The sequence below is a fragment of the Sciurus vulgaris genome, assembly GCF_902686455.1.
Source record: "Sciurus vulgaris genome assembly, chromosome: 17".
NCBI lineage: Eukaryota > Metazoa > Chordata > Mammalia > Rodentia > Sciuridae > Sciurus > Sciurus vulgaris.
Window position 1 is genome coordinate 15,947,588 of NC_136478.1, and position 26,768 is coordinate 15,974,355.

General features: G+C 42.3%; 1 protein-coding gene across 1 annotated transcript in view; it reads right to left on the reverse strand.

Annotated features, from left to right (window-relative positions):
- WWP2 (WW domain containing E3 ubiquitin protein ligase 2) overlaps positions 1-26,768 on the reverse strand; it is a 134,610-nt gene that overhangs the window by 35,854 nt on the left and 71,988 nt on the right. The window contains exons 7-8 of the mRNA XM_079116853.1: positions 15,716-15,843; positions 5,902-6,112 (exon numbers count right to left, since the gene is read on the reverse strand). Coding sequence (XP_078972979.1) covers positions 5,902-6,112; positions 15,716-15,843 — 339 coding nt within the window. The remainder of the gene's footprint in view (positions 1-5,901; positions 6,113-15,715; positions 15,844-26,768) is intronic.

The window sequence follows — 26,768 nt, forward strand, 5'->3', positions numbered from 1 at the left end:
CATACATGCAACTTAGCAGTCCCCCCAAAATGGGAGCTATTATTAATGGTCCAGAAACAACATGCACAAAATGTATTAAAAAAACACCAATGGTAAAAACACCAATGGCTATTGTCATTGTTGTCATTGCTTCTTCGATTTCTTTTCTAGTTTTCTATCAATGGGCTTTTATAATCAGATGAAAAAAGGACACTAAAATTGTAAGGGTAAATGAAAATGTGAAATCACATATCCACTTAGTCAACACACACACACCACTCTACCTCCCTGAAAGCCAAGTACCACGCTGGTGCTAAGGGTGAAAAGACGGACACAATAAACCCTGCTCTCAAGGAGCTCTCAAAAAAGTACAGTAAAAATGAGAATTAGCAATTATGAGTGATTATAGTGATGTAGCTATGATAAGAATATCCACTGTCCAACCTTCAGAAATAAGGCTATAGAGTTTTTAGAAATAAAGCTGGTGCTGGCGATGTAGCACATCACATAGAATGTCTGACTCGCATGCTCAAGGCCTGGGTTCAAGTCCCCAGCACTGTGGGATTGTGGAAATAACAAACAAATGAAAACATTTCTGAGCCTCTAGAAATAAAGCTATGTGTGTTTTGAGACAAGGAAAGGAAGCCAGAGTGCATACTGTTCAGTATGACCTGGACCTGTGATAATCCTTGCAAAATCAAGAACTTATATTCAGCAATAAACAGGCTGGGAGAAAGACACAGATCCTTTCTTCTAGTGCAAAGTAATCCACAGCACAAACTCTTTCAGTTCTGCAACCAGAAAAGTATAGAAGATTCTCAGCACTTAGAAACTTTTGTGCCTTTGACAGTGCCACAACATCTAAATACAGTATCAGCAGAGTCTTTCCCCTGAACAGAGTATAGAACAAAAGCATGAGTTTGCAAGAGACTGAAATTTAAAATTAAAACAATACAGTAGCAGCAACAACAACAACAAAGGAAAGGTTCTTGCAATTTGAGAAGCACTGTTTTAAAACTCCTTGGGTAAGACTGGCAACCACTGAAATTGAATTTGGAATGGAATTTGATGGCAGTGGCTGGTTTATAGCTTAGCAGAGAAATTCCAAATTCCAACTTCTCATAGGGTGTCTCTGCAAACAAAGCACCAACTCTTTAAGAGGCTGTCAGCCTTGAGAGTGTCTCAAGGACCACCTGAAGAAAGTGTCTTTGGGTCTCCATAACTAGACTTGGGGGCAGGGCAGATGGTGAATCCCAAAGATCCAGAAAACACCTCTCCTCAATTAATTCTACTATGAGGCAGGAAACAGACAGGGCAGCCAATGACTGCAGGAGAGAAAGGCTGGTGTGAAATGGCAGAGCTGAGGTAAGTCGGCAGGCCAAACACAACGCCCTGCCTTATGTAAGAAACCACAGCAGTGTGTGGCTGCCAGGGTCAAATAATGCGCCTCTGTGTGCGAGGGAAGGAGGGAGCTGCACAGACTGGGGCGCGCTTGGAATTTATTGAAGCCATGTCCACACAGTCTGTTAATAAGCATTCGGTCCCCAAAGTAGGCTCAGTGCTGACAAAAACCAGATACAGGGCCAGCGGACCAAAGTGGCCTCACTTTCCGTTGCCCGCTGCCTGGACCGCTATCTCACATGCCTCCCCAGAGGGTCCTGGCAGTCCTTCTTTAATAGAAATTTGCAACCTGGAAATTCCACACCCTTCTTGTGCTAATTAAGTTAAAAGCTCCAGAAAGCAGGAGGGTTTAGAGATAGCGAGAGAAGAAAAGAATGAGGAGAGTCATATATGGACGGAGGCAGTCCAAGTTTCAGGGGCCTTGGGGCCTTAAAACATACCCTCTGCTGCAAATTACAGAAAGGGAACGTGGCCATCTGAAAACTAGAACCATGGGATCCCCAGGTAAACCCTGCTCCTGTCACTTAGGAAAGACATCAAGGAGTTCAGGAGATAATGCTGAAAACAGAATCCACTGTTAGAAAGCAACCTAGTTTGGCTCAAATGCCTTAGCAAAGAGAAGCCATGCTGCACAGTATCTGCCAATGAGTGAGGATCCCTTGTGAACAGGAAAGAGTTTTCTGATTTGTGAGAGACGTGAATTTGTCAGTCGACCCAGTGCATGACAGAGTTAGGCTTAACTTTCCTGCCCTTGGGAAGAAAATGTAATATTCTTGTCACAGTTGCTCTCTCTCTAAGGCATCAGAGAAGCATAACACATTCATCCAGGTGAAGGAAAGGGCGGGGGGAGGGGGAGACAACATATATTCATTTATTCATGATAAATATGTCTTGGGGGGCTACTTTGTGCCAGGCACCCTGCCATCTTGGCATTTATAGCCCAGCAGGGCGGAGACATGAACAAGCAATTACAGATGTGAGAAAACACACATGGAGGTTTTAACCTCATCTCCCAAGGGTAAGGGGAGGATTTCCAGAGGAATTACTGATAAGCTAAGACTTGAAGATGTACAGGAATTAATGGACAAAATATCCAGGAAGCTTTCAGCTTGGAGAGGGTCCTTACTCCGAAGAGAGGGTGGTGTGTTTGTCAAACTAAATTATCCTAGCTGGAGCTCCGTGAGCAAAGCAGAGTGGCTTTCACCGAGGGCCCGTAGGCAGAGAGGGTCGCATCATGCAGGACTCTTTAGGCTTAATTAAAGACCTGGGAATTTAAACCTAAAACAATAGGAAGTCACTACAGCCTTCCAAATGGTGCAAAGTCATGCTCAGTTTCATTTTAAAAGATCAAAATAAATCAGGAAAGCACAAGAACAGTCATTTAAGTGACAGACAGTGGTACTTCAATACGGCATAAGGCAAAAACATGAAGCCATCATTCTTTCATTTCACCATTTCCTGTGGTCCCACCATGTGGCAGGCACTGTGCTAAGCACGACCATACAGTGGTAGATTAAAAAGACATCATCCCTACCATGTGGCACCTACAGTATCAAAAGGGATATATATATCGTTATTTTAATTACACTTGAGATAAATGCACTCAATATATCATTATTTTAATTACACTTGTGATAAATGCTAAGAAGGGCAGCATGGGGAGCTGACAGCTGGGCTAGATGGATGTCAGGAAGAAGTGACATGGATAGCCTGATGGTTGTCTGGGCAGATGGTGGCGGCATTATCAGGAGGGAGAACAGATTCTAGACTGAATGGGGAAGGCAAGATGGTAAGTTCCGTTTCGGACAACTAGGGTTAATATGCCTCGGCAGAGTAAATGGGCTCAAGAGACAGAAATGGGAATCAGCATCAGATCCCAAAGAAGCCAAGGAAATGGACAAAGTAACCACAGGGAGAACTCTGAGTGACCAGAGAAGACACCGTAAAACATTTTGAGTACAAAGTCTTGGTTAACACTGTATTTGCAATGCCCAGCCCTGGAATGGCCATCTTTGAAACAGTAACCAATACTTTATTTAATGACAAACTGGATCATATAAATCATTATATAACCAGTTTATAAACTGGGCACTAGTATATATGATTAATTTAGATACTACATTTATATGTCCTCAGAAAGGACAAAAGCATTCTGTAAATTCAAGAAGGTACATTTCCTAAGATGTGACACTTCTGTCCCTCTGTTGCAACATAACTTCTGCTGGTTATATGAGTTAGGGTGATACATTTCATTCTCTCATTGGTTCCTTATATTCTGAAGTCAAGTACCAGGAATGAATTAATAATCTGCCTTTTCTGAATCCTCTAAACTTGTAAATAAGCTGGGATGGGTGGAGACAGCAGGTCTGTGAATTGGAAGGGTCACTGTAGAAACCATGCCTTTCTGGCTTCCAAAACATATGAGCCAACCAAAAGCCTGCTGTCCTCACTACCATACACTCAGCAGTGCTGATGGCCACCTCCAGTTAGGTAGCTAGCCCTTTCGAGGCCCTGAGACCATCTTCAAGGTATTGAATACTCCTTGTCAACTTAGAGACAGGCACTGAGGAGCCTGTCTGGGCTGGAAAAGTGGGAGGGACTCCAGTATCCTTCTCTGGACCATCATACACGTTAAAGTAGGCAGCAGCCACTCCAGACCTGCACATGGGCTTTGTCACGTTCCAAAAGCTCCAAGGAAAAGATGCTGTTCAAACTCTACCTCAAAAAAGTGCTTCAGTCTCTGGCCAGAGGAGGGAGGAGAATCAGCTTCCCTGCTCAATCTGCCAGACTGAGAATAAAGAGTGTTTTCAGAGTCTGGAGTTTTCCAGCTGCCTGGAAACAGGAAGTGCCCAATCCAGGAGAACAGTAACCCTCACACACGCCCTACATAAAGACATGTTGAGCCATTAGCCCTAATTGCCTGTGACTGACACAGAAGTGAGGCCGGCCTTCCAGGCATTTGCTCAGTGGAAAGAAAACAAACAGCTCACTAGGGACACAGGCAGTCATTTTCTCTCCTTCCTGCCAAAATGATTCTGCTCTCTTTCCCCCAAAACTATAACATACAAATTTGAGATTATAAACCAAAGGGCTTTTGAGTATTCTGTACCATATACAAGAGAAAAGAAATCTCTATAGGGAGTAGCCATAACCAGCTGTTTCATAATCATCTTGCAAAATCAAAAACTTGAGCTGCCTCTTAGCACCCCCAGAGTGCTCACAGGTTTGCAATACTCTCCCTCTAATCGACACACTTTATTGAAAGGTAAGAAGTAGGCAGTATGCCAAGTGTATGGAGTTAAAAACACCTATGCCTTCGTGCTTCATATTTTAGCAATTAAGTGTTCAGAAGTACCTTTAAGAATAATACAGCACATTACATATTAAGCAAAAGACCTCGCATCCTTCCTTTCTCCTTCATACATCTTAAGGGCTCAAAGGACACACACCACCAGCAAGCCAGTTTCAGCCAGGTCACCAGTCATTAAAACAATATGGACACTGGCTTTCTTCAGTACCAAACTGGTAACCAGGATGGACAATGGAACCAGCCCTGGCGATGATCAGCAGTCACTAAGACTTTGTTTCCCAGGTCAGAGGCGTTCTCTTCTTTTACGGCTCCTTCACAAATACCTCTTCAAAAATCCCCCTCTGGGCTGGTGTCACAGTGCAGTGGTAGAGCACTTGCCTAGCATGTGTGAGGTACTGGGTTCAATTCTCAGCACCACAGATAAATAAATAAAATGAAGGTCCATTGACAACTAAAAAAAAAAAAAAAAATTTTTTTTAAATGCCCCTTTCCAGGTATAATGCCTTCATTCAGCAAGCACTTCACATACACCATCTTATTTGAGTCCCTTAACTTCCTGGGCAGATGTGTGTGCTTAAACTCACTCGGCCAAGGTCACATAGATGAAGTGAAGGGGGGATTTAATCCCAGATATTCAGTTTCCAGGTTCCTGCTCTTAATCTCCACTTACTGTATGGTCAAATTTGAACTTCTTTTTGACTTACTGGATGTCATTATCTTATCACCCAAGGTCTTAAGCATCAAATTTAATTTCAAACTAAGGATGGCCAGAAAACTAGTAGTCCACATTAACATCGACCCAGTTATGGGAATAACATACATCAATGATCAGGACCTGAAGGCCAAGTCTTCCGGAGGTTGTTAAGATAAAGCTGAAGAGAGAAGAGCTGTTTTCTGGCAGAAACCAGAGGAACACCCTCCCACGATTCAGGAAGGCAAAATGAGCTCCTTGTTCCATAAAACCACTCTTTTTGAGTAAAGCTGTTCATTTCAAGCCATGGCATAAGGTAGCATTGATTCTGCCCGGATGATTTAGATTCTTTGCAGGATTTATGTAGAACAAGCAGTTCTTGACTTCCCTTGCTTCTGTGCACAGTGGACTCCCCTGGGGCTAAGGGCTACTAGGTAATAAATAACCATGTTTCTTCTGATCCAGTGAAGGGGGCTCAGTCTTTGAGGACAGGACTGCTGTAGGACAGAAGGCTACTCACCCAGCAGGCAGAGCATCAGGAGCCTGGGCAGCTGTCAGAGGCTGCTGTGTCCCAGAAGTGCTGGGCTCCTCTCCTTCAGCAGGTGTGGCCGGAACAGGGAGAGATGTCGTGTTGGGGTTTGGGGTCACACTCAAGGCTGCAGGAGATGGGGATGTCACACCAACAACAGAAGGTTCTTCAGGATCAGAGGCTGCAGTGGGTTCATCATTCACTGAAAACGCACAAACCAAACTTCAAAGGTCAATGAAGAAGAATTTTGTTTTCATTTAGTAGGTCTTTTGTTTATTGTGCTAACAAAATATCTACACTATTACCCTAGGTGGATCAGGTCCAACAGCAAAAGGTTTTACAAAATGTAACTTTGAAAATACAGCTGGGCAAGGAGGTGCATGCATGTAATCCCAGTGGCTTGGGAGGCTGAGGTAGGAGGATCTCGAGTTCAAAGCCAGCCTCAGCAATGAAATTCAGTGAGACTCTGTCTCTAAATAAAATACAAAATAAGGCTGGGGATGTGGCTCAGTGGTCAAGTGCCTCCTAGTTCAATCCCCAGTACCCCCCCAAAAAAAAGAAAGAAAAGAAAAGATAGTAAGACCTGAAAGAAAAACTAGAGGATGAATCTGAAACAAATATGTTAAATACTTCTTTTAAAATAATTCTATTAGGTTTTCCTAACTTGCTATGGTTACTTCATTACAATAAAATAGTAGGAAAGATGAAGATAACAAGGAAGCATGTTGGTGGCAAATGGAGCAAAACCAAGACCAAGTTTACAGGGTCACACCCTTTTCTTTATATCTGCCATCGTCAGCTAGACACAGATGGCACCTCCCCGCAGAAAACTCCACACACGTGAAGAGACAGAAAACTCCCAATCATGGGCTTGTCTTTTAAAGGCTCCTGCTCAAAAGAGGAAGGTTAATACTCTAGATGAAGAAGAAGGGGCTCAAAAGCTAAGGTCTTGTCTCCCAGGTAGCAACCAGGCAAAGAAACAGAAGTGAAATAAGCCAGTTCCCAAATCTCATTATTTCACCATTTCTTCATGTCTTCAATGATCACTTATGCACACAAGGCACTGCAATACTCTAACTCCACACGGATCAAACAAGGTTTCAAGGAATTACAAATGCAGGAGCCAGATGCAGAGAATTTTTTATATATGTAATTGCATATATGTATGTTTTTATTAGAACTTCATGAGAAAATCATCATCACCTTAATCATCATTTAGTATCATCTTTCTAACTCAGAAATTCATTTTGCAATTTCCCTAACAAAAGCTATCCAGATTTCTTCTCAAACATTTCTTCTAACAGGGCATTCACTGCAGAACCAGTCCATTATTGAGCAGATGTACTTTCAAGAAAGTTTTTCTGATATTAAGCAGAATTCCACAAGCTGGTCTGAGTCTCTCAGCTCCAAAGCAATTCACAATGAGTATGTGAATTTTCTGTTTCTCATTAGTCGTCTTCTTCCAGTAAAAAGGCCTGCTACTTCCTCAAGGTAGGCCACCTTTCCTTACCCTCTGGCAGCTCCCCCACTGATATCTTCTGCCACCTCTCCTAAACAATGATATCAAGAACTGAAATATATATATATATATATACACACACACACACACACACACATATGAACTGAACATAATAAATCTGACACCATCAGAATAGCAGAATCAGATTACCAATTTAAATGGAACCAGTTAATATTTACAGAACCCAGAGGTATATCCCAGGCAAGAAGTAAGGTACTGCGGATTATTCCATTTAAACCTCACACACAACCCCACAATTAGGCAGCATTGATAGATAAGCCCCATCTTACATTGAGAAAACTAAGCACAGAAGAGGGAAATCACCTGCCAGGGTCATAGAACATCTAATTCCCACCCTGCTGTCTGCCTCCAAAGCTTAACCTCACTCACTACACTCTTACTTCTCTGCAGGTCCTTTAGTGTGACCTATACTATGAAAACTCTGAACAATCCCTAGATTCTACTGACCTGGGGGTCAGGTGGAACTGAAATGTCTTTACAGGACCTGATGCCACACCAGCTTGATCCTAACAAATGCAGAAGAGCTTGAGCTGGGGCTGCCTCTGACTTATTCACTGGCTTTCTCCCCCATGTGAAGGTTAAATTAGGTTTAATAAATTAACAATTTACAATGTGCAATTAACGTTTCCCCAACATAAATGCAATGCTTCATATTTACATTCCTTATTCTAGTTCAGCCAAGCTAGTAACACACAACAGATGGCCATTCTCTTTAAGCAAATATATACATTTTACTCAATTCCAACTTCTAAAAAAAGATCCCATCATGGCTTTTTTCACAGCTAAATAAATTCATTCACAAATTTATAAGGAAAGCTAAGTATGGTATGCATGAGTAGCCTTGCAATGTCTAAAGGAGAGGAAAGAGTTATGTGGGGGGCGGGGAGATTGTTTTCTAAAGTTCTGAAACATCATCAAACTGCAACAATTAATACACGCTATGGATGCATAAGTAGGCAGACACCAATTAAATAAATAAGAAAGCTCAGAACTAGACTTTTGAAATAATTCAATCGAGTTTGCAAAATAGTCATATTCTAATTCTATCATGCCATCTTCATTTGTTGGCTGGGATCCTTCCATAAAAAAGGAACTTGCTTTCAACAACTCTCGGGCAACCTTGAGGTTCAGTTTGTGAAGGAAAATCCAGGACAAATGCTTGATTCTCTCCTTTCATTTACCAGTCTTCAGAATGATGAGTTGATTTCCTTGCACTGTTTATTTAAACGCTAAAGTTTTGCTTTGTTTAAAAAATCATTATGAAGTTCTAGATTTCAATATTTAAAGTATTTCAATCTATTACCATGATGTTCATATTGACACTAAAAAATTGTCCCATCTTTGGCTGTGAATAGTGGGGGTGCAGAAAGGGGACAAACCTCAAGTTGATTTCAAGTTCCATGGAAAAATTCTAAGATACCTATTAAGTGGGGAAATGCTGTGTGTGTGTGTGGGGGGGGGGGTGATGCAGACACATCTACATAGTGTTATTTGTGTGGGTATGTGCATTTATGTGGTTTTTCAAAGAAAATCTATGCATATGCTTATGCTTCCAAAAAATAACTTTACAAGAGTCACAAGAAACACAACAGTGACTGCCTCTGGGAAAAGTCACAATAAACACAACAGTGACTGAAGACTGGCAAAATAGGGGAAAAACATTCTTTACACTGTGTAAGTTTCTATGCCTTTAAAGTTGTAATAATGTGTACTATTATTTTAAAATAACCATTATGAAATTGTTGGCCGGGGAGAGACAAAAGCAGAGCCCAGAGCATGCTAATGGAGGAGTACCTTTAATCAACACTATCTGGATCTATTTGTGCCGCTGCAAACCTAGTTAGAAGGGCTCCCAGCACATCTGCATCTACCCACTGGCCTATCCAGGGGCCTTGGACTCACCAGAGTTGCTCAGTTGTTCAAGAGTTCTGTGCCCCACTTGAGATCAGATTTGGAAATAAAGAAACATGAAAGCCAGATATCCTAACACTCATGAGCTTTTTCACCTATGTTGACACTCTTGTGCTGTGTGTGTGTGTGTGTGTGTGTGTGTGTGTGTGTGTGTCTTGGTGTACAGTCATGCACCACATAAGAACATTCTGGTCAAAGATGGAGGCATATATTATAGTGGTCCCATATTATTATTCTGCCTACTAACATTGTAGCCATCTCAGTATGTAAGTACACTTTATGATGTCTACCCAATGATGACGTCGTAGACACATTTCTCTGACTGCATCCCATCCTTCAGCAACATGTGACTGCATATGCCCATTCTTAGAACTTGGGAGCTTTACCTCCAAGGTAAGTCCAACCCATCACAGCTTACAGCCAGAAGAATGTAGACACTGAGCTACTGGCCATCATCACCCTGGTAAGCAAGTGACAGGGCATACTCAAGCATGATGAGGCTTCAAATAGAGAAAAAACCTGGATTGTCACAGACAAGCAGCTACAATCTTGCCATGCCTTGGAGAATCACTCTGTTCAATGCAGTCAATGTTCTCTCGCCTCTAATCCTAACCACTGATGTGCACCCTTCATCTGCCCCAAGACTGTGCCCTTCTTCTTGGGAGTGAGGGCACATCTGCTCGCCTTCCCCTCTCCACCTCCTACGAGCTTGCTCTACCTCTTAGCTCTCATCAGCCCTCTTCCCTGGAGGCCCCTCCCCACCTCTGTAGCCCCAAGTAGTCATCCCCCTGTGCAGAGCCCACAGCCCCTATGCTCTCAGATCCTCGGCCCACAGCCCCTGTGACATCTGTGCTTAGCTGAGGTGTGTTTTCTACTTCCGTAAAGAGATTATAGGGCAGAGGACTTATCTTACACCTTTTTACATTGTCCATCTCTTTAGCAAAATAGCATTTGATAAGTATCTGTTCAACAAATACTTGTTCAATAAACCTAATAACTTAGCAAAAGAAAGGTATTTGACATTGTGAGACACTTATCATTTGCAACACAGGTTCTTGAAAGAAAAACTGGGGGGATATTACATATATAGAAGTTGAAAATCTGGTATGCCTGTCACTCAATTTCCCCTAATAATACTATCTTATGTAACCATGGCACATGTCAAAGCAAAAATAGAAAAATTCAATTAGTACAATTTTTTTTTTTTTTTTTTTTTTTTTGCTGTGCTGGGGATCGAACCCAGGGCCCTGTGCTTGCAAGGCAAACACTTTACCAACTGATCTATCTCCCCAGCCCACATTATTATTATTAACTAGACTCCAGACTTCATTTGGATTTTGCCAGCTTTCCTAACAGGGTCCTTTTTCTGATCTAGGATCCAACCAGCTCAGGATCATCCCTGGCCATTAACAAGCACACTTCTATTAGCTCATGTATCCTCCAGCCTCAGGAAGAAGATATTATTATGCCCCTTTCACTAAGGACACAACTGAGGTGCCTGGAGGGACCACTCAGAGATGCCATGCAGTCAGCAAGCAGCAGAACCAGGTTCCCCCACAGAGCACCATGAGCTACAAACAGTGGAGAAGGGGACATGAAGCTGGCCTAGACGGCGTTCCTGCATGGGAAGGAAACCTGGGCACCCAGGGTAGCTGGGGTAGTAGGTGAAAAGGCAGTTGAACGGCTTCTGGTTTCTGCAACTGTGGGTGTTTCCCAAGCTCCCTCTGCGATGTTGGCTAAACACTCACTTTTATGAATCACATATTCACTCAGAACTGAGACTCACTCTGGTCACTGTTAGCCAAAAAAGAGATAGGGAATTGGAAATACTTTTTCTTAATTCTGGGTACGCTGCCAGCTCGAGGCGCATTCCTGGATGTTCAGGTGGGGGAGTAGAGCACAGGCTCGTGGTGCACACACATGGGTCTCCTCGGTCCCCACTCTTGGATATGGAGGGGCGACTGCCAACAACAAAGGCTCATTCGGAAGATAAGCTCCCACCATGATCCGCAGGAAAGCAGCCAGCATTGCTCACCATGACACACAATCAACTGCACTTCCAATGCAGAAGCTAATTCAGCTCTGCAGGAGAGCAACCAAAACTAGAAAGAGATTTCATCATTAATTAGCATGGCCCAGGATGGTAAGGCTTATACAGAACACAAGGGAAAGGGCTGGGGTTGTGGCTCAGTGGTAGAGTGCTCCCCTAGCACATGCAAGGAACTGAGTTCGATACTCAACACTGCATATAAATAAATAAATACATACATACATAAATGAATAAATAAAAATAAAGATCCATCGACAACTAAAAAAAATATTAAAAAGTTACAAGGGGGGAAAAAGGAAAAATATTTAAAAATGGACAAAGTCACACCCTAGTAACTGACTGATGGAAAGATTAAATCCTTCCTGGGTTGTCAGGCATGGTAGTGCACACTTGTAATCCCAGCAGCTCAGAAGGCTGAGGCAAGAGGATCACAAGTTCAAGGCCAGCCTCAAAAACTTAGTGAGACCCCCATCTCAAAATAATTTTTTTTTTTTTAAAAAGGCGATGGAAGTGTAGCTCAGTGGTAGAGGATCCCTAGGTTCAAGTCCGAGTACCATGCCCCCCCCCAAAAAAAAATCCCTCCCTGGTTAACATATAGATTAATGCAATTCCCATTTACACTTCAGGAAGCTTCTAAGAATTCAAGATCTTAAAGTCTGAAATTTGTTTTGAAAATCTATCAAAAAGAATAAGTAATAAGGCAGATTTAGCCCTCCCAGACATTGACAAACCACATTATAGTACATCAATAATCAAAATCATATGGGACTTGCTCAAAAACAAGAAATGAAGAAATTCTCACTGTATATAAGAATGTGATATGCAATAAACACTAAGTAAAATCACAGTGGAAAAAAAATTGATTATTATCTTGTGATAATAGGATTCCAATACAGAGAATAATTAATTTAGGGTTAGGTATGTAGTTCAATGGTAGGGTGCTTGCCTAACATGCACAAAGTCCTGAGTTTAGTTCCCAGTACCGAAAAAAGAAAAGAAGGAATGAAAAAAAGGGAGGAGAGGAGAGGAGAGAAGAGGAGAGGGGAAGGGAAGGGAAGGGAAGAGAATGGAAGGAAATGCAGTGAGGGTAAACCATGAGTTACCACTAGCAAAAATGATAAGTCAATATTTACAAAGTTGCAGGAAAAAATAAACCTCATATATCATTTTACAAAAAATATTATACTGCTTTGGATATATAAAAATGATCCTCTTGGAAGAAAATACAATGCATAGTAGTTCTCATTTTTAAAAGTTCATATCCTTTGACTCAAGAATTTCACTCAAGGGCTGGGTACACTGACTCCTTCCTGTAGTCTAGCTACTAGGGAGACTGAGGCAGGGGGATGCTTGAGTCCAGGAGTTCAAGGCCAGCCTGGGCAACACAATGAGACTGTCTCTACAAAATAAATAAATAAATTTCATGCAAGAAGAAATAAGACTGTATGCAGAGATGTTTACAGTAGAATTTTTGTTTTACAACAGGAAAATACACAAGATTTGAGGAACAGTTAAGTGAATTATGGCAAATCAACTGTGAAAAGAGGTCACTTTTTAAAAAAGTAAACAAGAAGACCACATAGATAAAAGGAGTATGTTTAAAAAATAACATAATGAATAAAAACATATATCCATGCTGCATAGCCATCACTGTAGGAAATTATTCACAAAGATAAACTAATTCCACGTGCCAGGCACCAGGCCAAATGCTCTACATGTTTTATATTGTTTATGCCTTATAACAACTTAATAGATATGTAGTCTTGCCCTAACTTTAAAAGTTAGGCCTCATACACATACTGCACCTGAGGAGTCAGGATCCAACTGCAGCCAGTGTGACCTACATGCATGGAAATTACATTTAAGGCAGAAGTAACAGATGTCATTTTGGGGGCTAAAATTTTCAGTAAAAAAAAAATTAGAAAATAAATCATTCCACACAAGTCTCAATGAAGTGCTATACCATTAGTCTATTTCTCAATTCTACCACTTCTAAAACTTAGAAATATTATGTTTACATAGACAGGCTGCCATTCACTCTCATCTTATTAAAATGGATCCTTTACAGTTGTGACAACATGAAAAAACCACCTGGAACTCAGCTCTGGTTTTGCACCAAATGTCTTTTTCATGCATAACTACAGCACACAGCCCAAAAGGCCTGTTAAAGACATAGCCTATGTCTGTGAGCACTTTCAGGAGGCATGGCTGGCCACCTCCACCTGGCACTGGCATTCATAGGCCTACCAGCAGCACACTGAGCGATGAAAACATCCTCATGTGTACCCTCAAACCCCCTTCTGTCCTGCACTATCTAAGAAAGGAGCTTCTGCCTGCTCTCCACAGGAAAGAGATGATCTTCATACACCCTTTGGATACACATAAAAGAGCCTTTCAAGTCCAAGCTGCCTATCAGGTAAAGGTGAACCATCACCAAGCCAGAAAGGGGAGAGGCAGAGTCCAAGGCCTTAGTATCCTAGAGGGCAGAAAGCCCTGAAGTACAACTACTGCCCTTCATAGATGGCTGTAGGACCAGCTGGGGCATTCACATACACCACCCAAACACATTTCCAAGGCAGTGTGAGCTAGAGACATGTGGCTTTCTGAGGACATGGTTGGGCACCTGACTTGTCTACTAGAACACAATGTTCCTGGATATAAGAACAAACAGCAAAGGTACCTAAAAATAAAAGTAGGGGAAATAAAGGAGAATGACTCAAAGACCATCACCATATAAAGTCTGGCTACCAACAGTTTTTGTAAGAAAAGCAGAGGAAACCACTATTACAAACATGTAGACCCCTGGAAGGATAAAGCGGTTGGCATCTCAGCAATTACACCTGGGAAACAACTGCTTCCAAAAAGCTAGTTCCCTTTCTCCATTTGTAAACGCTGGCTCTCCTCCACGAGCAGCTTATTTTTCTAAGAGTAGCACATCTACTGGTGCTCGTGAAGCTACACACGGTTCTCAACAGCACAGTCTATCTAGAGCCGCCACGTCACAGTCACCTTCGTGCAGATGGGTAGGTTCTAGCAAATGGATACAGTGGTCCACACAGGAGAGCCAGGCAGGCTGAGATGGGAGCTGCTGGGCTCTTCATCTGCAGCTCATTCTCATCCCCAAGACCCCACGGTGAACTCGGTTCCTTCAGGCAAGTCCCACACTCCAAGAAGGAAGTCAGGCCACTGTGTTCAAAGTCAGTCTTGCTGGACACAGGCCACTCCACCCTGTCTGTCCCTTGCAGACAATGAGATAACCAGGCAACATAAGCTACCAGAGGGGCTCTGAACCCCACAGAGTGCTGCTGAAGAACTGAAAGTTCTTACCAAGCGACAAGTAGATTTCTTCTACTCAGGAAGTTTGTCACACATAGGTCAGTAACTAGGCCAAGAAAATGCATATGTGGCAAAACCATGCAGCTCTGTCTCTCTCGAGTCCTTCATATTACACTTCTGCCATCACCAACATGCAACTACAAAATTATTTCAGTGTCACTTACCAGTTAAAACACCTGCATTCCCCTGACTATGCCTTATGGAAATAAATTTTCATGACTCTTCCCATCTGCCCCAATTAAGATAAAAGACCAAAGGACCAGTGGTTGCTAAAGATTTGACCATCTTCAAGAAGTGTAGAAAAATGAATATTTTTTCTTTTTCCTTTCTGATTCTGTCCTGATGTGACACACATAAAGCAGAACAAAAAATGATTTGTTTGGAAAGAGGTCCTTCCTTTCCCACTTACATGGAAGCAGAGCCAAGTTCTATTTGTGTGTGGATAGGACTAACTGTCTTCTCAAATGGGTCCTGCGGGAGTGGGGACGCACGCTCCTCAGGGGTAATCTGGCTTCACAGCAGTCAGTCTGTGCCCAGACCCCTCCACAGTGCCACCATCTTCTCCAACTCAGCTCTCAGCAACAAACTTAGTTTTCTCTTTTCCCCTAGTCTGACAATTTCCTTACCTTAAGGAATTCTTTTTAATGTGTTATGTGTAAATAAAATATCTTCCCCCAAAGAAATCCAACATTGGTAAGAAATGAACAGAAAAACAATTTTTTATTTCCAAACAAAGGATTATTTCAAACAGGCACAATCCTATGGAGAATAACTGTATGCCCAGAATTAGCCAGAGAACAAAGAAGGTGGACCAATGGAAAGACTGGCGGACTCAAACTCCCTTCGGTACTGAAGTCTTCTCGCACCCTCCCTATATTCTGACACATCAGGCAGAGTTCCAAGTCCACGACAGAACAGGTAAGAGCACAGTGCTCTCATCCAGGCTGGCATGCTGTGCCATCACTCACCTGTGCCATTGGCCAGGCCACTGTGGCTTGGGTTCTTGATGGGCTGGCGGTGTCGGTTCCTAGTACCAGGGCTTTGCTCACCGGCTGTTGTGGTTGTTCTGGCTGAACCGCCTGAATGTCTGTGTGTCCTATGGGTTCAAAGTGTAAAGCAGACAGACATAAGGCATGATGAAGAAAAAGGAAGCATGTCCTCCCTAAACCAGCGTCCTCCCTCTTTTGCTATTTATTGGAAACAGGACCTTCAACAGCCCCTCGAGTTTTCAACTCAACAGAAGCTGGCTCTGAACAGAGACCCAGGGAAGAAGCCTCCTTCTTGGTAGAAGCCCAGGAGGCTGCTTTGTGTAAACTTTTCCACTTGAAGTAAACAAATCCGGAGTGAATTACCCCCACATCTGAAATAACCGGCAAAATAGCCTGTGACCATCTCACTATTTTTATTGGGCTGAAATGTTAGAAATAAACAAGAATCACTGGACAGGCAGCAGATGAAATATTTTTTTCCCATTAGGCAAAAGGAGCCCAAACTTCTTCAAATCAATTTTCTGTATAGCTAGAAAGATGACTCCCTTGGAAACAGAAGTCAAGAGGTGTTAAACAACTTTAGTCAATGTGTCTGGTGACGTGTTTTACCTAGAAAAGATGACTCAACAGCCCATTCAAGCGAGAACCAATGCAGACATGACCTGATCACAAAGAAATGGTGGCATCTAGCAGAAGAAAGCCTATCTGACACCTTCAGAGCTCCCAGGCTCATTGCAGTGTGGGCTTGGGATCCTTGTGTAAGCTGCCTTCACTCACTCAGCGATGTCTATGCCTCCCTGTTCTTCAGTTCAGTCACTGCACCAAAAGACATTATTCCACTACTGAGAAGTTATATACTACTTTGCAACAGTGATATGGTTTAAACAATATCCAGTGAAGAAAAGGCCACTGCTTTCCAGGCAGAGAAAGAGACCCAGAGAACAACCTAAACTACATGACGTGAAGCAGTGAGATGACTATAAACAATAAGATAATGATGACCTCAGAAACACACACTATTCATTAAGCTGTAACATTACATGCCAGTGCTGTGCACTTTGCATATATGACCTCATTTAGCAAGGACACTCTGAGGGAAGTTTAATGCTATCATCATTTTACAGATAAGAAAACAGACACACTCAAAAAAGTTCTACAGGGCTGGGGAGATAGCTCAGTCGGTAGAGTGCTTGCCTTGCAAGCACGAGGCCCTGGGTTCGATTCCCAGTACTGAAAAAAAAAAAAAAAAAAAAAAAAAAAGTTCTACAGCAAGTAAGCCACAGAAGACAGATTCAAGTTCAGGTAGTGTGACTTTAAGGGTCCACACTCTGGCTGAAGGATGTAGTGGGCCCTGGACTTATGCTGAATTCCTATAGATCATTCTTTCACTGATCACTTGGTCAATGGCAACACTAAGACTTGCAACAGAAAGCTCCCTGTCGGGAGCCACACCCACAAGGGCATCCCTCCTGGTGAGGGCCTCTAGTCCAGAGTGTTGGGACAAGCCTGCAGCACCAGACTTTTCAGACAAGAGAAGCAGAAACCAAAATGTTAACAGTGATAATCTTTAAATGCTGCGGAACTGGATGCTTTGATTTTGCCTTTTGTGCTCTTCTGGATTTTTCCAGTTTCCTTCATTGAGCCTGTATACTTTTGAGTAAGGAAAAAAGAAACAAACTTAAAATCAAACAAACAAAAACAATTTTTCTTGGGTCAAGAAAAGCCAACTCCTAGCAAACTCTAGAGTCCTTTGTACCTCAAGACCACGTGGCAGTTAAAAATGGAGAGGGTACGAATGAACTATGGAAATAAAGATTCAGTTTGGACTCTCTTTTCCATCTTATTTTACCCTGAGCTAATTTCATAAATCAGAAGCTGTCAACCATACCTCAGTCAAAGAAAAATATTTCAAAGTCCCCACTTCAAGGGAAGAAACGTTGGTATTAAGCACTTTACCACAACTCCTCATCGAAAGCAGAATGAGCACCAACTAGTTCCAAGGGAAAGGCGGTCTCCAGCAGCTGGCCAACATGTGTCTATGTGTATGTATTGAGGGCAGAGAGCTTGCAAGAGATAAAATTGGTTAATACGAGGCTTATTTCAGCCCCAGATCCCCTTACGCAGGCAAAAATGGCCTCCCTGAACTGGAGCTCAGGCCTCAGGAGAGGCTGCATCCCTCAAGGAGCGGCAGTCATGTGGGCAGTACGCAAATGCAACATCCATCTTGTCAGACGCATGGGCTCTAACAAGTCCATGACTGCTTCCACTGGCCAGGGCTCCTGTCCCTCTGCAGAGCAGCTGGGCAGAACGACAGGGCGAGTCCCAGTACTCTCCTGGCTCCTCCCTCCCTTCCGCGAAAGGGCATGTGGTCAGAGTTGAGAGAATACTTTCAGAAATGTTTAACCACTAATGATAGCAGCTTACCCTGAATGACAGGCTGGAGCAGGGCCGGGCCAAGCCCGTAAAGCAGGGGCAGCTGGGACCACTTTGCGTGAATTGCTGCCTCCCTGCCCGCCCCCACAGCCACACAGGCCACACACGCCACACACACAGCCTTTCCTGACTCTCTCCTTGCCCTCAATCTGGAGTTTCCAGTTTCTTGCTCTCATACTACCTTTCAAACAGGACACTGGGAAGGAAGGGGAGCCTCGACAGTCGAGGCCAATCTCTTCGGCAGCTCCCTCTCTTGGGACTCACTCAACCCTTGAAAGATGCAATTGTGTCGTGATTAAACACTGGTCCACATGCTGAAACCACACACCAGAGGCCAAAATAGCACTAGGACAAACTTGGGGCGATGGGGTGGAGATGAGCTGGCCTCCACCACAGACAGTCTGGCTTCAGCTCTGCCAATGACTTCAACCTTGGCCTGATCCCCCTCAACATTTTGGGGGCAGGGAGGAGTTCCACAGCCCCCGGCAGTCAGCAGAGGGCCAACTGGCTGTGCCAGCCAGGCCAAACTCAACAAATGGTTTCAAGTCACCTAGTTACAGAAAGTCAGCTCTCTCTACAGCATGTCCTTCCCAAAATGCTGCTATGTCCTTACCTAAGTTCCTCCCTCAGGAACCGAAGCCACCAAGGAGCACCCATCAGGACTAGGGGTCTGGGGATTCTTTCTCCACGCTCCTCAAAGCTGTTCTGATGCAGATAAAGTCCCAGGAATGGGCTCTAGGTTGTCCCTCTTGGCATTTAAGCTTTGACGTCACAGCACCAGCCTCAGTCCTCACCTACGCCCTGACAACTTGAGTCTTGCATGCCTTGGGACACGGTTGCCTTGCCCTTCAAGAAGGCCACTGGATTTGTATTCAATGATTATTTTCTGAGCGCTCGGCCCAGTTCTAGAGCTAGCAACAAAGCAGAAAAAGTCCCTGACCCCAAGGAACTTAAATGCCTTAGTGGAAATGCAATAATTTGTGATTTTGCTCACGATTTCCATCATACCATAAAATGCTGGTATGTGGGAACCTCCTGGCTAGTGAGCGAGCCCAGCTGACTATTCGGCGTGGTCACTTCAATGCCACATGGTCAACCATACGCAATAATTTATAGAAAGTAATTAAATAAAGCAAAAGCTTTATTTTTATTGGTCTAAAAAAAAGGAAGACTTATTTCACAATAATAAGAGACTTAATACTACTGAACTGCACATTTTAAAATGGTTAAGATGGTAAACTTCATTATGTGCTTTTTACCATAATTTGAGGAAAAAAGAAAAGGAAGCCAAGCTTAGCCTTAGTAAAATAAGGGAAAACAAAGTAAAAAGTCTGAATAAGTAATGGTTCCCAAGCCAGAAAACATTTTTTTTTTTTCAAAATTAAAAAGTAGAACACAAACCTTGGGGGTGATTCAGAATTTGAGATCAATAAGTCCTTAAATAAAACTTTTAAAAGACAGTTTATTCCTGTATCTCCAAACAACAACAACAACGAATCTGATTTAAAAATGGACAAAGAACTTAAACGGATATTTCCCAAAGATGGTAAACAAATGGCCAACATACATGTCAAGACACTAAACTCTGATCATCATTCGGGAAACGTAAACCAAAGTTTCAGTGTATCACCTCAGACATTAGGACAGCTACTATCAAAAGAAGAGTGTTGGTGAGGACATGGATTAACTGGAACCCCTGTCTTCTGTTGGGAGGAATGTAAAATGGTGTGACCACTAATGGCAAACAACATATTGTTGTTCCTCAAAAAATTAAAATTAGAGCCAGTGCACACCTGTCACCCTAGCTACTCAGGAGACTGAGGCAGGTGGATGGTAAATCTGAAGCCACACTGGGAAACTTAGTGAGAACCTGTTTCAAAATTTCTTAAATTTGGGGTTGGGGTTGTGGCTCAGTGGTAGAGTACTTGACTAGCCTGTGTGAGGCACTGGGTTCTATTCTCAGCACCACATAAAAATGAATAGGTAAAATAAAGGCACTATGTCCATATACAATTTAAAAAAATTTAAATAATAAAATAAAATTAAAAATTCTTAAATTTTAAAAAGGGGGGTATAGCTCAAGTGGAGCACTTGCTTTGCATGCACAGGACCTGGGTTCAATCCTTAGAACCCAAAAAATAAAATAAAAATAGAATTACCACATGATCTAGTTATTCATTTCTGGTTATATACCCGAAATAACTGGAAGCAAGGTCTCTGAGATATCTGTCACCCCTACATGTAGAGCCCTTTCACAGTAGCCAAGAGGTGTAAGCAACCCATCATCAACAAAGGAGGGAAATTCTGACATATGCTACAATACGGAGGAATCTTGAGGATATCATGCTAGTGGAATAAGCCAGCTGCAGGAGGACAAATCTTCTGGTTTGTAGAGTAACCAAACTCATAGGGTCTAAAATAGAAAGGTAGGCAAGAGGCTGGTTAGAGAGGGTAATGTGAAAGAAAGGTGAAAAAATATCTAATTAAACACAACCCAAAAGCAGCATTTTGTGGCTTCATCAAAATTTAAAACTCTCACTTTTCCAAACACTCAAGAAAATGAAAAGACGTTCCTTAGACTGCAAATATACATCTGATAAAAAAACTTAAATCTAGACTATATAAATAGAACATTCAGGGGCAAGGGATATAGCTCAGCTGGTAGAGTACTTGACTAGCACACACAGGGCCCTGGGTTCAATCCCCAGCACCACTACCACCAAAAAAAAAAAAAAAAGGTATAAAATAGAACACTCAAAATTAGTAAGAAAACAACCAAAAATTTTTAAAATAATTGGCTCTGGACACTTCATACCAAAGATCTGCAGATGGAAAATAAGCACAGGAAAGATGTTCAACATCATCAGTTCTTAGGGAAATGCAAATTAAAACTATAATGAGATACCTTTACATTTATATTAGAATGGGCAGGTTTAAAAAAAAAACTGACAATAATTAGAATTTGCTCTTACATTGTTTGGAGGGAATGCAACATGGTTTAGCAACTTTGGAAAAGTTTGGCAGCCTCTTACAAAGTTAAACAGACACTTAGCATATAAACAACAATCCTCAAAGGTATTTACCCATGAGAAATGAAAATACATGTTTATACAAAAATCTGTAAAATATTCATAGTGACTTTATTCATAGCCTCCAAAAACCATAAACAACCCAAAGTTTTTTAGTTGGTGACTGAGTAGACAAACCACAAGGCAGACATACAGTAGAATACTACACAGCAAATAAAAGGAATACGGTGATACCCACAAACAGATGACTCACAAATGCATTATGCTAAGTAAGAGACTCAAAAGGCTAGGGGTGGTTCATTCCATCTTTATGGCATTCAGGAAGAGGCAAAACTTTGGGGAAAGAAAACAGATAAGGGTGTGCCAGTGGTTAGGGGTCAAAGTAGGGGCTGGCTACCAAGGGGCACAGGAAATTTTTTGGGGGTGATGGCATTTTATATCTTGATTGTGATAGAGGTAACCTAACTTAGGCTTTTGTCAAAACATACACAGCTATATTCTACAAAGGATGAATTTTACTGTTTGTAAATTATACCCAAATAAACTTAACTTCATTATTTAAAAAAATCATTTGTGTGTCTTATCCACTTTGAAAACATCCAAGAAAAAAAATTAAAGTGATCAAAAGTTTCAGAAAGCAGGTAACTTATGGTGAGAGAATATGCCCCTCCCCCACTATAAAAACAAACAGAAAACAAGATGGGATTGGGGATTGTGATTTAAATAAAAACCAAGACCCCCACAGTCACTTCTATTAGTGAATATGGAGATTGTTTAAAGTCTAGGGACACATCCTCCCAAAGGTCAAGAATTCACAGCTGGCTGAACATGAGGTACCAAGCGTAGCACCTCATGGCAAAAGAGGCCCAGAACATGGAAGGAGGCTCTTTTGACTTCAGATTCAGGCCTGATAGAGTTCAAGCTCTGGAAAGAGACATTTCGGGGTTTAATAACTGATGACTGGTTTTCCTCCATTTTAATAAAACAAGCACAAAAGCGAAAGTTGCCTAATGAATTGAAACTTAACTTAAATTTCTGTCCAATCCAGGGCACCAGACTTGCTATTTGCCAGGGATTACCAGAACCAAGAGGGCTCCTGTCTGCCCCTCTGCTGCAAGCACTCCTAACTGGTCGTTGTCTTTTAATAGCAGCATAGAAAAAAGAAAAAAACTAAGTGGAGCTGGGCCAGTTTCCAGCAAGACAGAACCAGCAAGAAACAAGCATTAAAATAGAAGCATGGGGGAGAAAAATGGGAAATGGTGATGGGAAAAGAACTGATCTCCACCACTCAGATATCAACAAGTAAGTCTACTCCACCTCCAGCCCTCTCGATTCTCCCCCCACTCTGCAGTGAGTTAGAAAGTGGGGGAGGGGGTAAAAAGGAGAGGTGAACTGGGAAAAGCACAATTACAGTTAAAATGGGACCATTCTAGTCATTTCCAGAGTAATTTATGGCTCCATTCCACACCCTACCTCTAGGCTGCCAGTCTCACAGATGACAGGGAAGGTAAAAATAAAACTGCTGCCAAGTCCTTTCCGAATTACACAAAGACAAATGATTTACTTTTGCTCAACCTGGAGTACAGAGCAATTCTTTCAAGGGTGGTGGCTTTATTGGATTAAGAGATCATCTTGAGAAAATATATAATAAATTGTGACTCATCTAATCTAATTCCAGGCTGGATGTTGGGATTACTTGAAAAGAACATTTAAACACCCTCCCAACTCTGAAAAACAGTCAAGGTTCAGAGGGCAAGTGTTCACCTACTCTGCAGGAGGATGTGTATAGGTAATACACCAAATACGATGCCATTTTATATAAGGGACTTAAGCAACCTCAGATTTTGGAATCCAAGGAGGGCCCAGAAACCAGCCCCCCACAGATAGTGAGGGACAACTGTACTGGGGACTACAGTATCTTAGAGCACTATTTCTAAAAGTTACAACATGACAATCAAAGGCAAGACTTCAGCAGGGGTGAGGTAAGCTCTACAAAGAATATGATCAGTGGACATTCCTCAAGACAGCCCTCTAAGCTCCTTCCAAGGATAATGCAGGTAGGTCCTTTGCTGACTGCGTGCCTGGCATACTCATCCCTAGACTGTTTATCCACTTGGCTCCTGAGCCAAAGCTTGGTCTGAATGTCCCTCATCTCCTAGACTACAGGAAATTCCTTTTCATTCTCTTGCACAGCATCTCAACTGTTCCCTCTATGGCACCTCCATATATGGCTGGGGGCGTGGTTCAGTGGGAGAGAGCTTGCCTAGCAAGGCACTGGGTTCAATTCTCACCACCACCAAAAAAAAAAAAAAAAAAAATTAAATTATATTGGTTTGCATGTTTGTTTAACGTCTGTTCCAATAAGGTTCATGAGTGTGGACCCATATCTGTTCTGTGTGCCTTTGTATACATGCACTTGGCATGCACCTGACCCCACAGTGAGCAACCAAGAAATAAGCAGTCAAGTTCAGAAGCATTCTCCAGCCTGTGATCGCTAATACTTTGTATGTCATCTCCTCCACTTCTTTAAAGAATGGACTCTGTCAATATGGTGGCTTGCCTGATGTCCCATCTACTCGGGCGGCTGAGGAAGCAGGATCACTTAAGTCTAGGAGTTCAAGCCTGGGCTGCACAGTGAGACCATGGAGTAGTGGAGTCGAGGGAGGAGGAGGAGGGGAAGGGATGGGAAAGGGGAGGCAACACAGAATCATGCTGTGTGCATGTATAAATACAGCACGGTGATTTCCACCTTTATGTATGTGTAGAAAGCACAAATCAACAATAAATAAATAAATAAGTGAAAGGGGAAAAAAAGAAAAGAAAGAATGGAAACTATGCCAAAGGATGGAATTTCACAGTCCACCAAGTGTTGGATACAGTGTTTTCCAGAAAGGCTACTCCTATGGCATGTGAAATCATACTTTAGGATCAGAACCTAGAAATAAAACACATTTCATTAGACTCATATTGTGCCCACATCATCTCCAAATCCAAATTTTATTTGGCATGTTTGTGTTTTATTCCAGCTATGATTTTCAAGCACACTCCAACAGATAAAGACCAGGTAAGCAATTAAACATGGGAAATGAGTGAGGGGCCATCTATGCCAGGCAGAATTTTGAAATGATCTCCCCTCTCAAACATACCCTCCTGATGCCTAAATGTATGAATGTGAGGAGGCGCCACACCCCTGATTATCTCAAGTCATATGCCGAAGCTGACCTTAAGAATGGTGATCACCCAGGTGGGCCCCATCTAATTACATCATCTCAAAGCAGAGCACTTTCTCCAGCAGGTGGCAGAAGAGAAAAATCAGAGAGTTTTGAAGCTGGGGGAGATTTGACACCCCATTCTGGCTGGAAGATGGAGGAGGCTAAGAAAAGGAACGCAAAGGAAAATAGCAACTTTCAAATATGTGACTGATTATGACCTCAGCCCAGTTCCTGCTAATCACCCTAATCTTACCCTAGCTGAGAAGGTCCCCTTGAGCTATGCACTGCTCTGTGGAATCTAGTGCCCATCACAAAGGGACAGCATTGTCGTGATTCTCCTGTCCTTTATGAGTCACACACTTCTAAGATTCAACAGTCACATGAGAATTTGAACAACTATACGTGAGATATTATTATTCTTAGAGGGTAACATTCTTTTCTGATAGAGTTAAAATACATGCCCTTTACACATTCTTTTCCCAAAGATTTACTTTTGTGTCAACTCATCTAATTCCAACATCAACCTTAAAGTTACAAGGATCTGAAAAGAAGAGTCCATGAAAAAGTCTTCAAAAGGGAAATATCAATGATGGGGGAATAAAAACCCTGATGAAACAAGGATTGAGCAGGCAGTGGAGACCCACCACACTCTTGGTGGGGAGGTAGAGCCTGGGAAGCACAAGGCAGCTCTGATAAAAAGCCGCCCCCCTGCCCCCTGTGTCCCTAAAACCATCACACCTCAGGAGCCAGGGCACCAAGGAATGTAAACCAGTAGCAAGACCCACCCCAAAGTCCTGGCAAATAAGGAGCAGGAATACAAGCCTCTTTCAATTCAACAAATATTTTCTGAACCGCTGCTACGTGCAGCAAGGCACCACGCTAGGTCCTGCGAGACACAAAGATGAATGAGACACACACAACGCGCCATGCACCTGGGCCAAGAGCCTCTGTGCCACTCCCCTACACGCCTCCCCCCACAAAACCAACAAACGGGGCAGAAGAGGAAGAAGTAACACCTCGGGAATCTCCAAGTCATTATTCCTTTTCAAATGTAAAGAAAAAATTTATGATTTGATTTAAAATAAAACTTTTTCTGGTTGGGAATGCAGTTCGGTGGTAGAGCATGTGCTTCCTGCACACCCAAGGCCCTGCGCTCCATCCCAGAACCCCCCAAAAAATAAAATCCACCTGGTCCTAGTCTTTCTTTCTCCTCCACAAAATAACAAGTATTTTCACCATATCCTACTCTGGGGTTTCATAAAAATGTTGCCATCAGGGTTGGGGATTGGCTTGGTGGTAGGCCCTTTGCCTAGCATTTGCAAGGTCCCAGATTCAATCTCCAACACCGTAAGAAAAAAAATTAAAAATTTTTACTGCCATTCTGTCTGTTGCACCTTCAAAGGCCATTTGCAAACACAAAAAACAGACCCAACCCACTGTCAGCAAAAAAACAAAATGGAAAATTTGCAGACAAGAAGGCAGTGAGTAAATTCTTGCTCTTTTCACACCCGGGGTGCAGAATTTGACACTCCACTATGAAATAATCAGCTAGTGAAAGATGCCTTCAATTCATCAAGACTCTTCTTTAAAAGGGAGGCTCATCGAAGGCTTACTATGAAGGGAAACACAGAAGGCAGGACAGAGAAAAATCCAAAGGCAAAAGGCTTAAAACTACTCCAAAGATACTAAGAAATATGTATGCACTCGCTGTGATGGACAAAGAAGTTACGACATTGGTTAAAAAAAAAAGAAAAAAAAAAAAAATCCAGTCAAGCGCTGTTGACAGAAATTCCACCTAAAATGCAAGGACCAAAATGGCTGAAATTAAGTGGATGGGGAAAAAATATGCCAAAAAGCCCAAAATAAAAGGTGGTTGGGGCAGCTACACTAATTCTATACAAAGAGGATTTTCTTTTAAGTTTTTAAAATTAAGGTATAATTTACATACAGTTAAATTTACCCCTTTAAAAGGGTGCTGTTTGACGAATTTAAACCAATGTACACAGTCATGCTGCCACCACCACAATCAAGGCATGGGACATTTCCATCGATCCCCTAAATTTCCTTGGGCCTATTGGCAGGCAGTCTCTCCCCTGAACCCTACAGTAGCTATTTATTGGATTTCCTTTTTTTTTTTTTTTTTTTTTTTTTTTTAGTTGTAGATGGACACAATACCTTCATTTTATTTATTTATATTTATGGGGTGCCAAGGATCAAACCCAGCACCCCGCACATTCGAGACAAGCACTCTACCACTGAGCCACAACCCCAGCCCCTGCTGATTGGATTTCTATCCCTCTAATTTTGTCTTTCCCAAAATGTCACATGAATGGAATCATACAGAATATAACTTCTGGG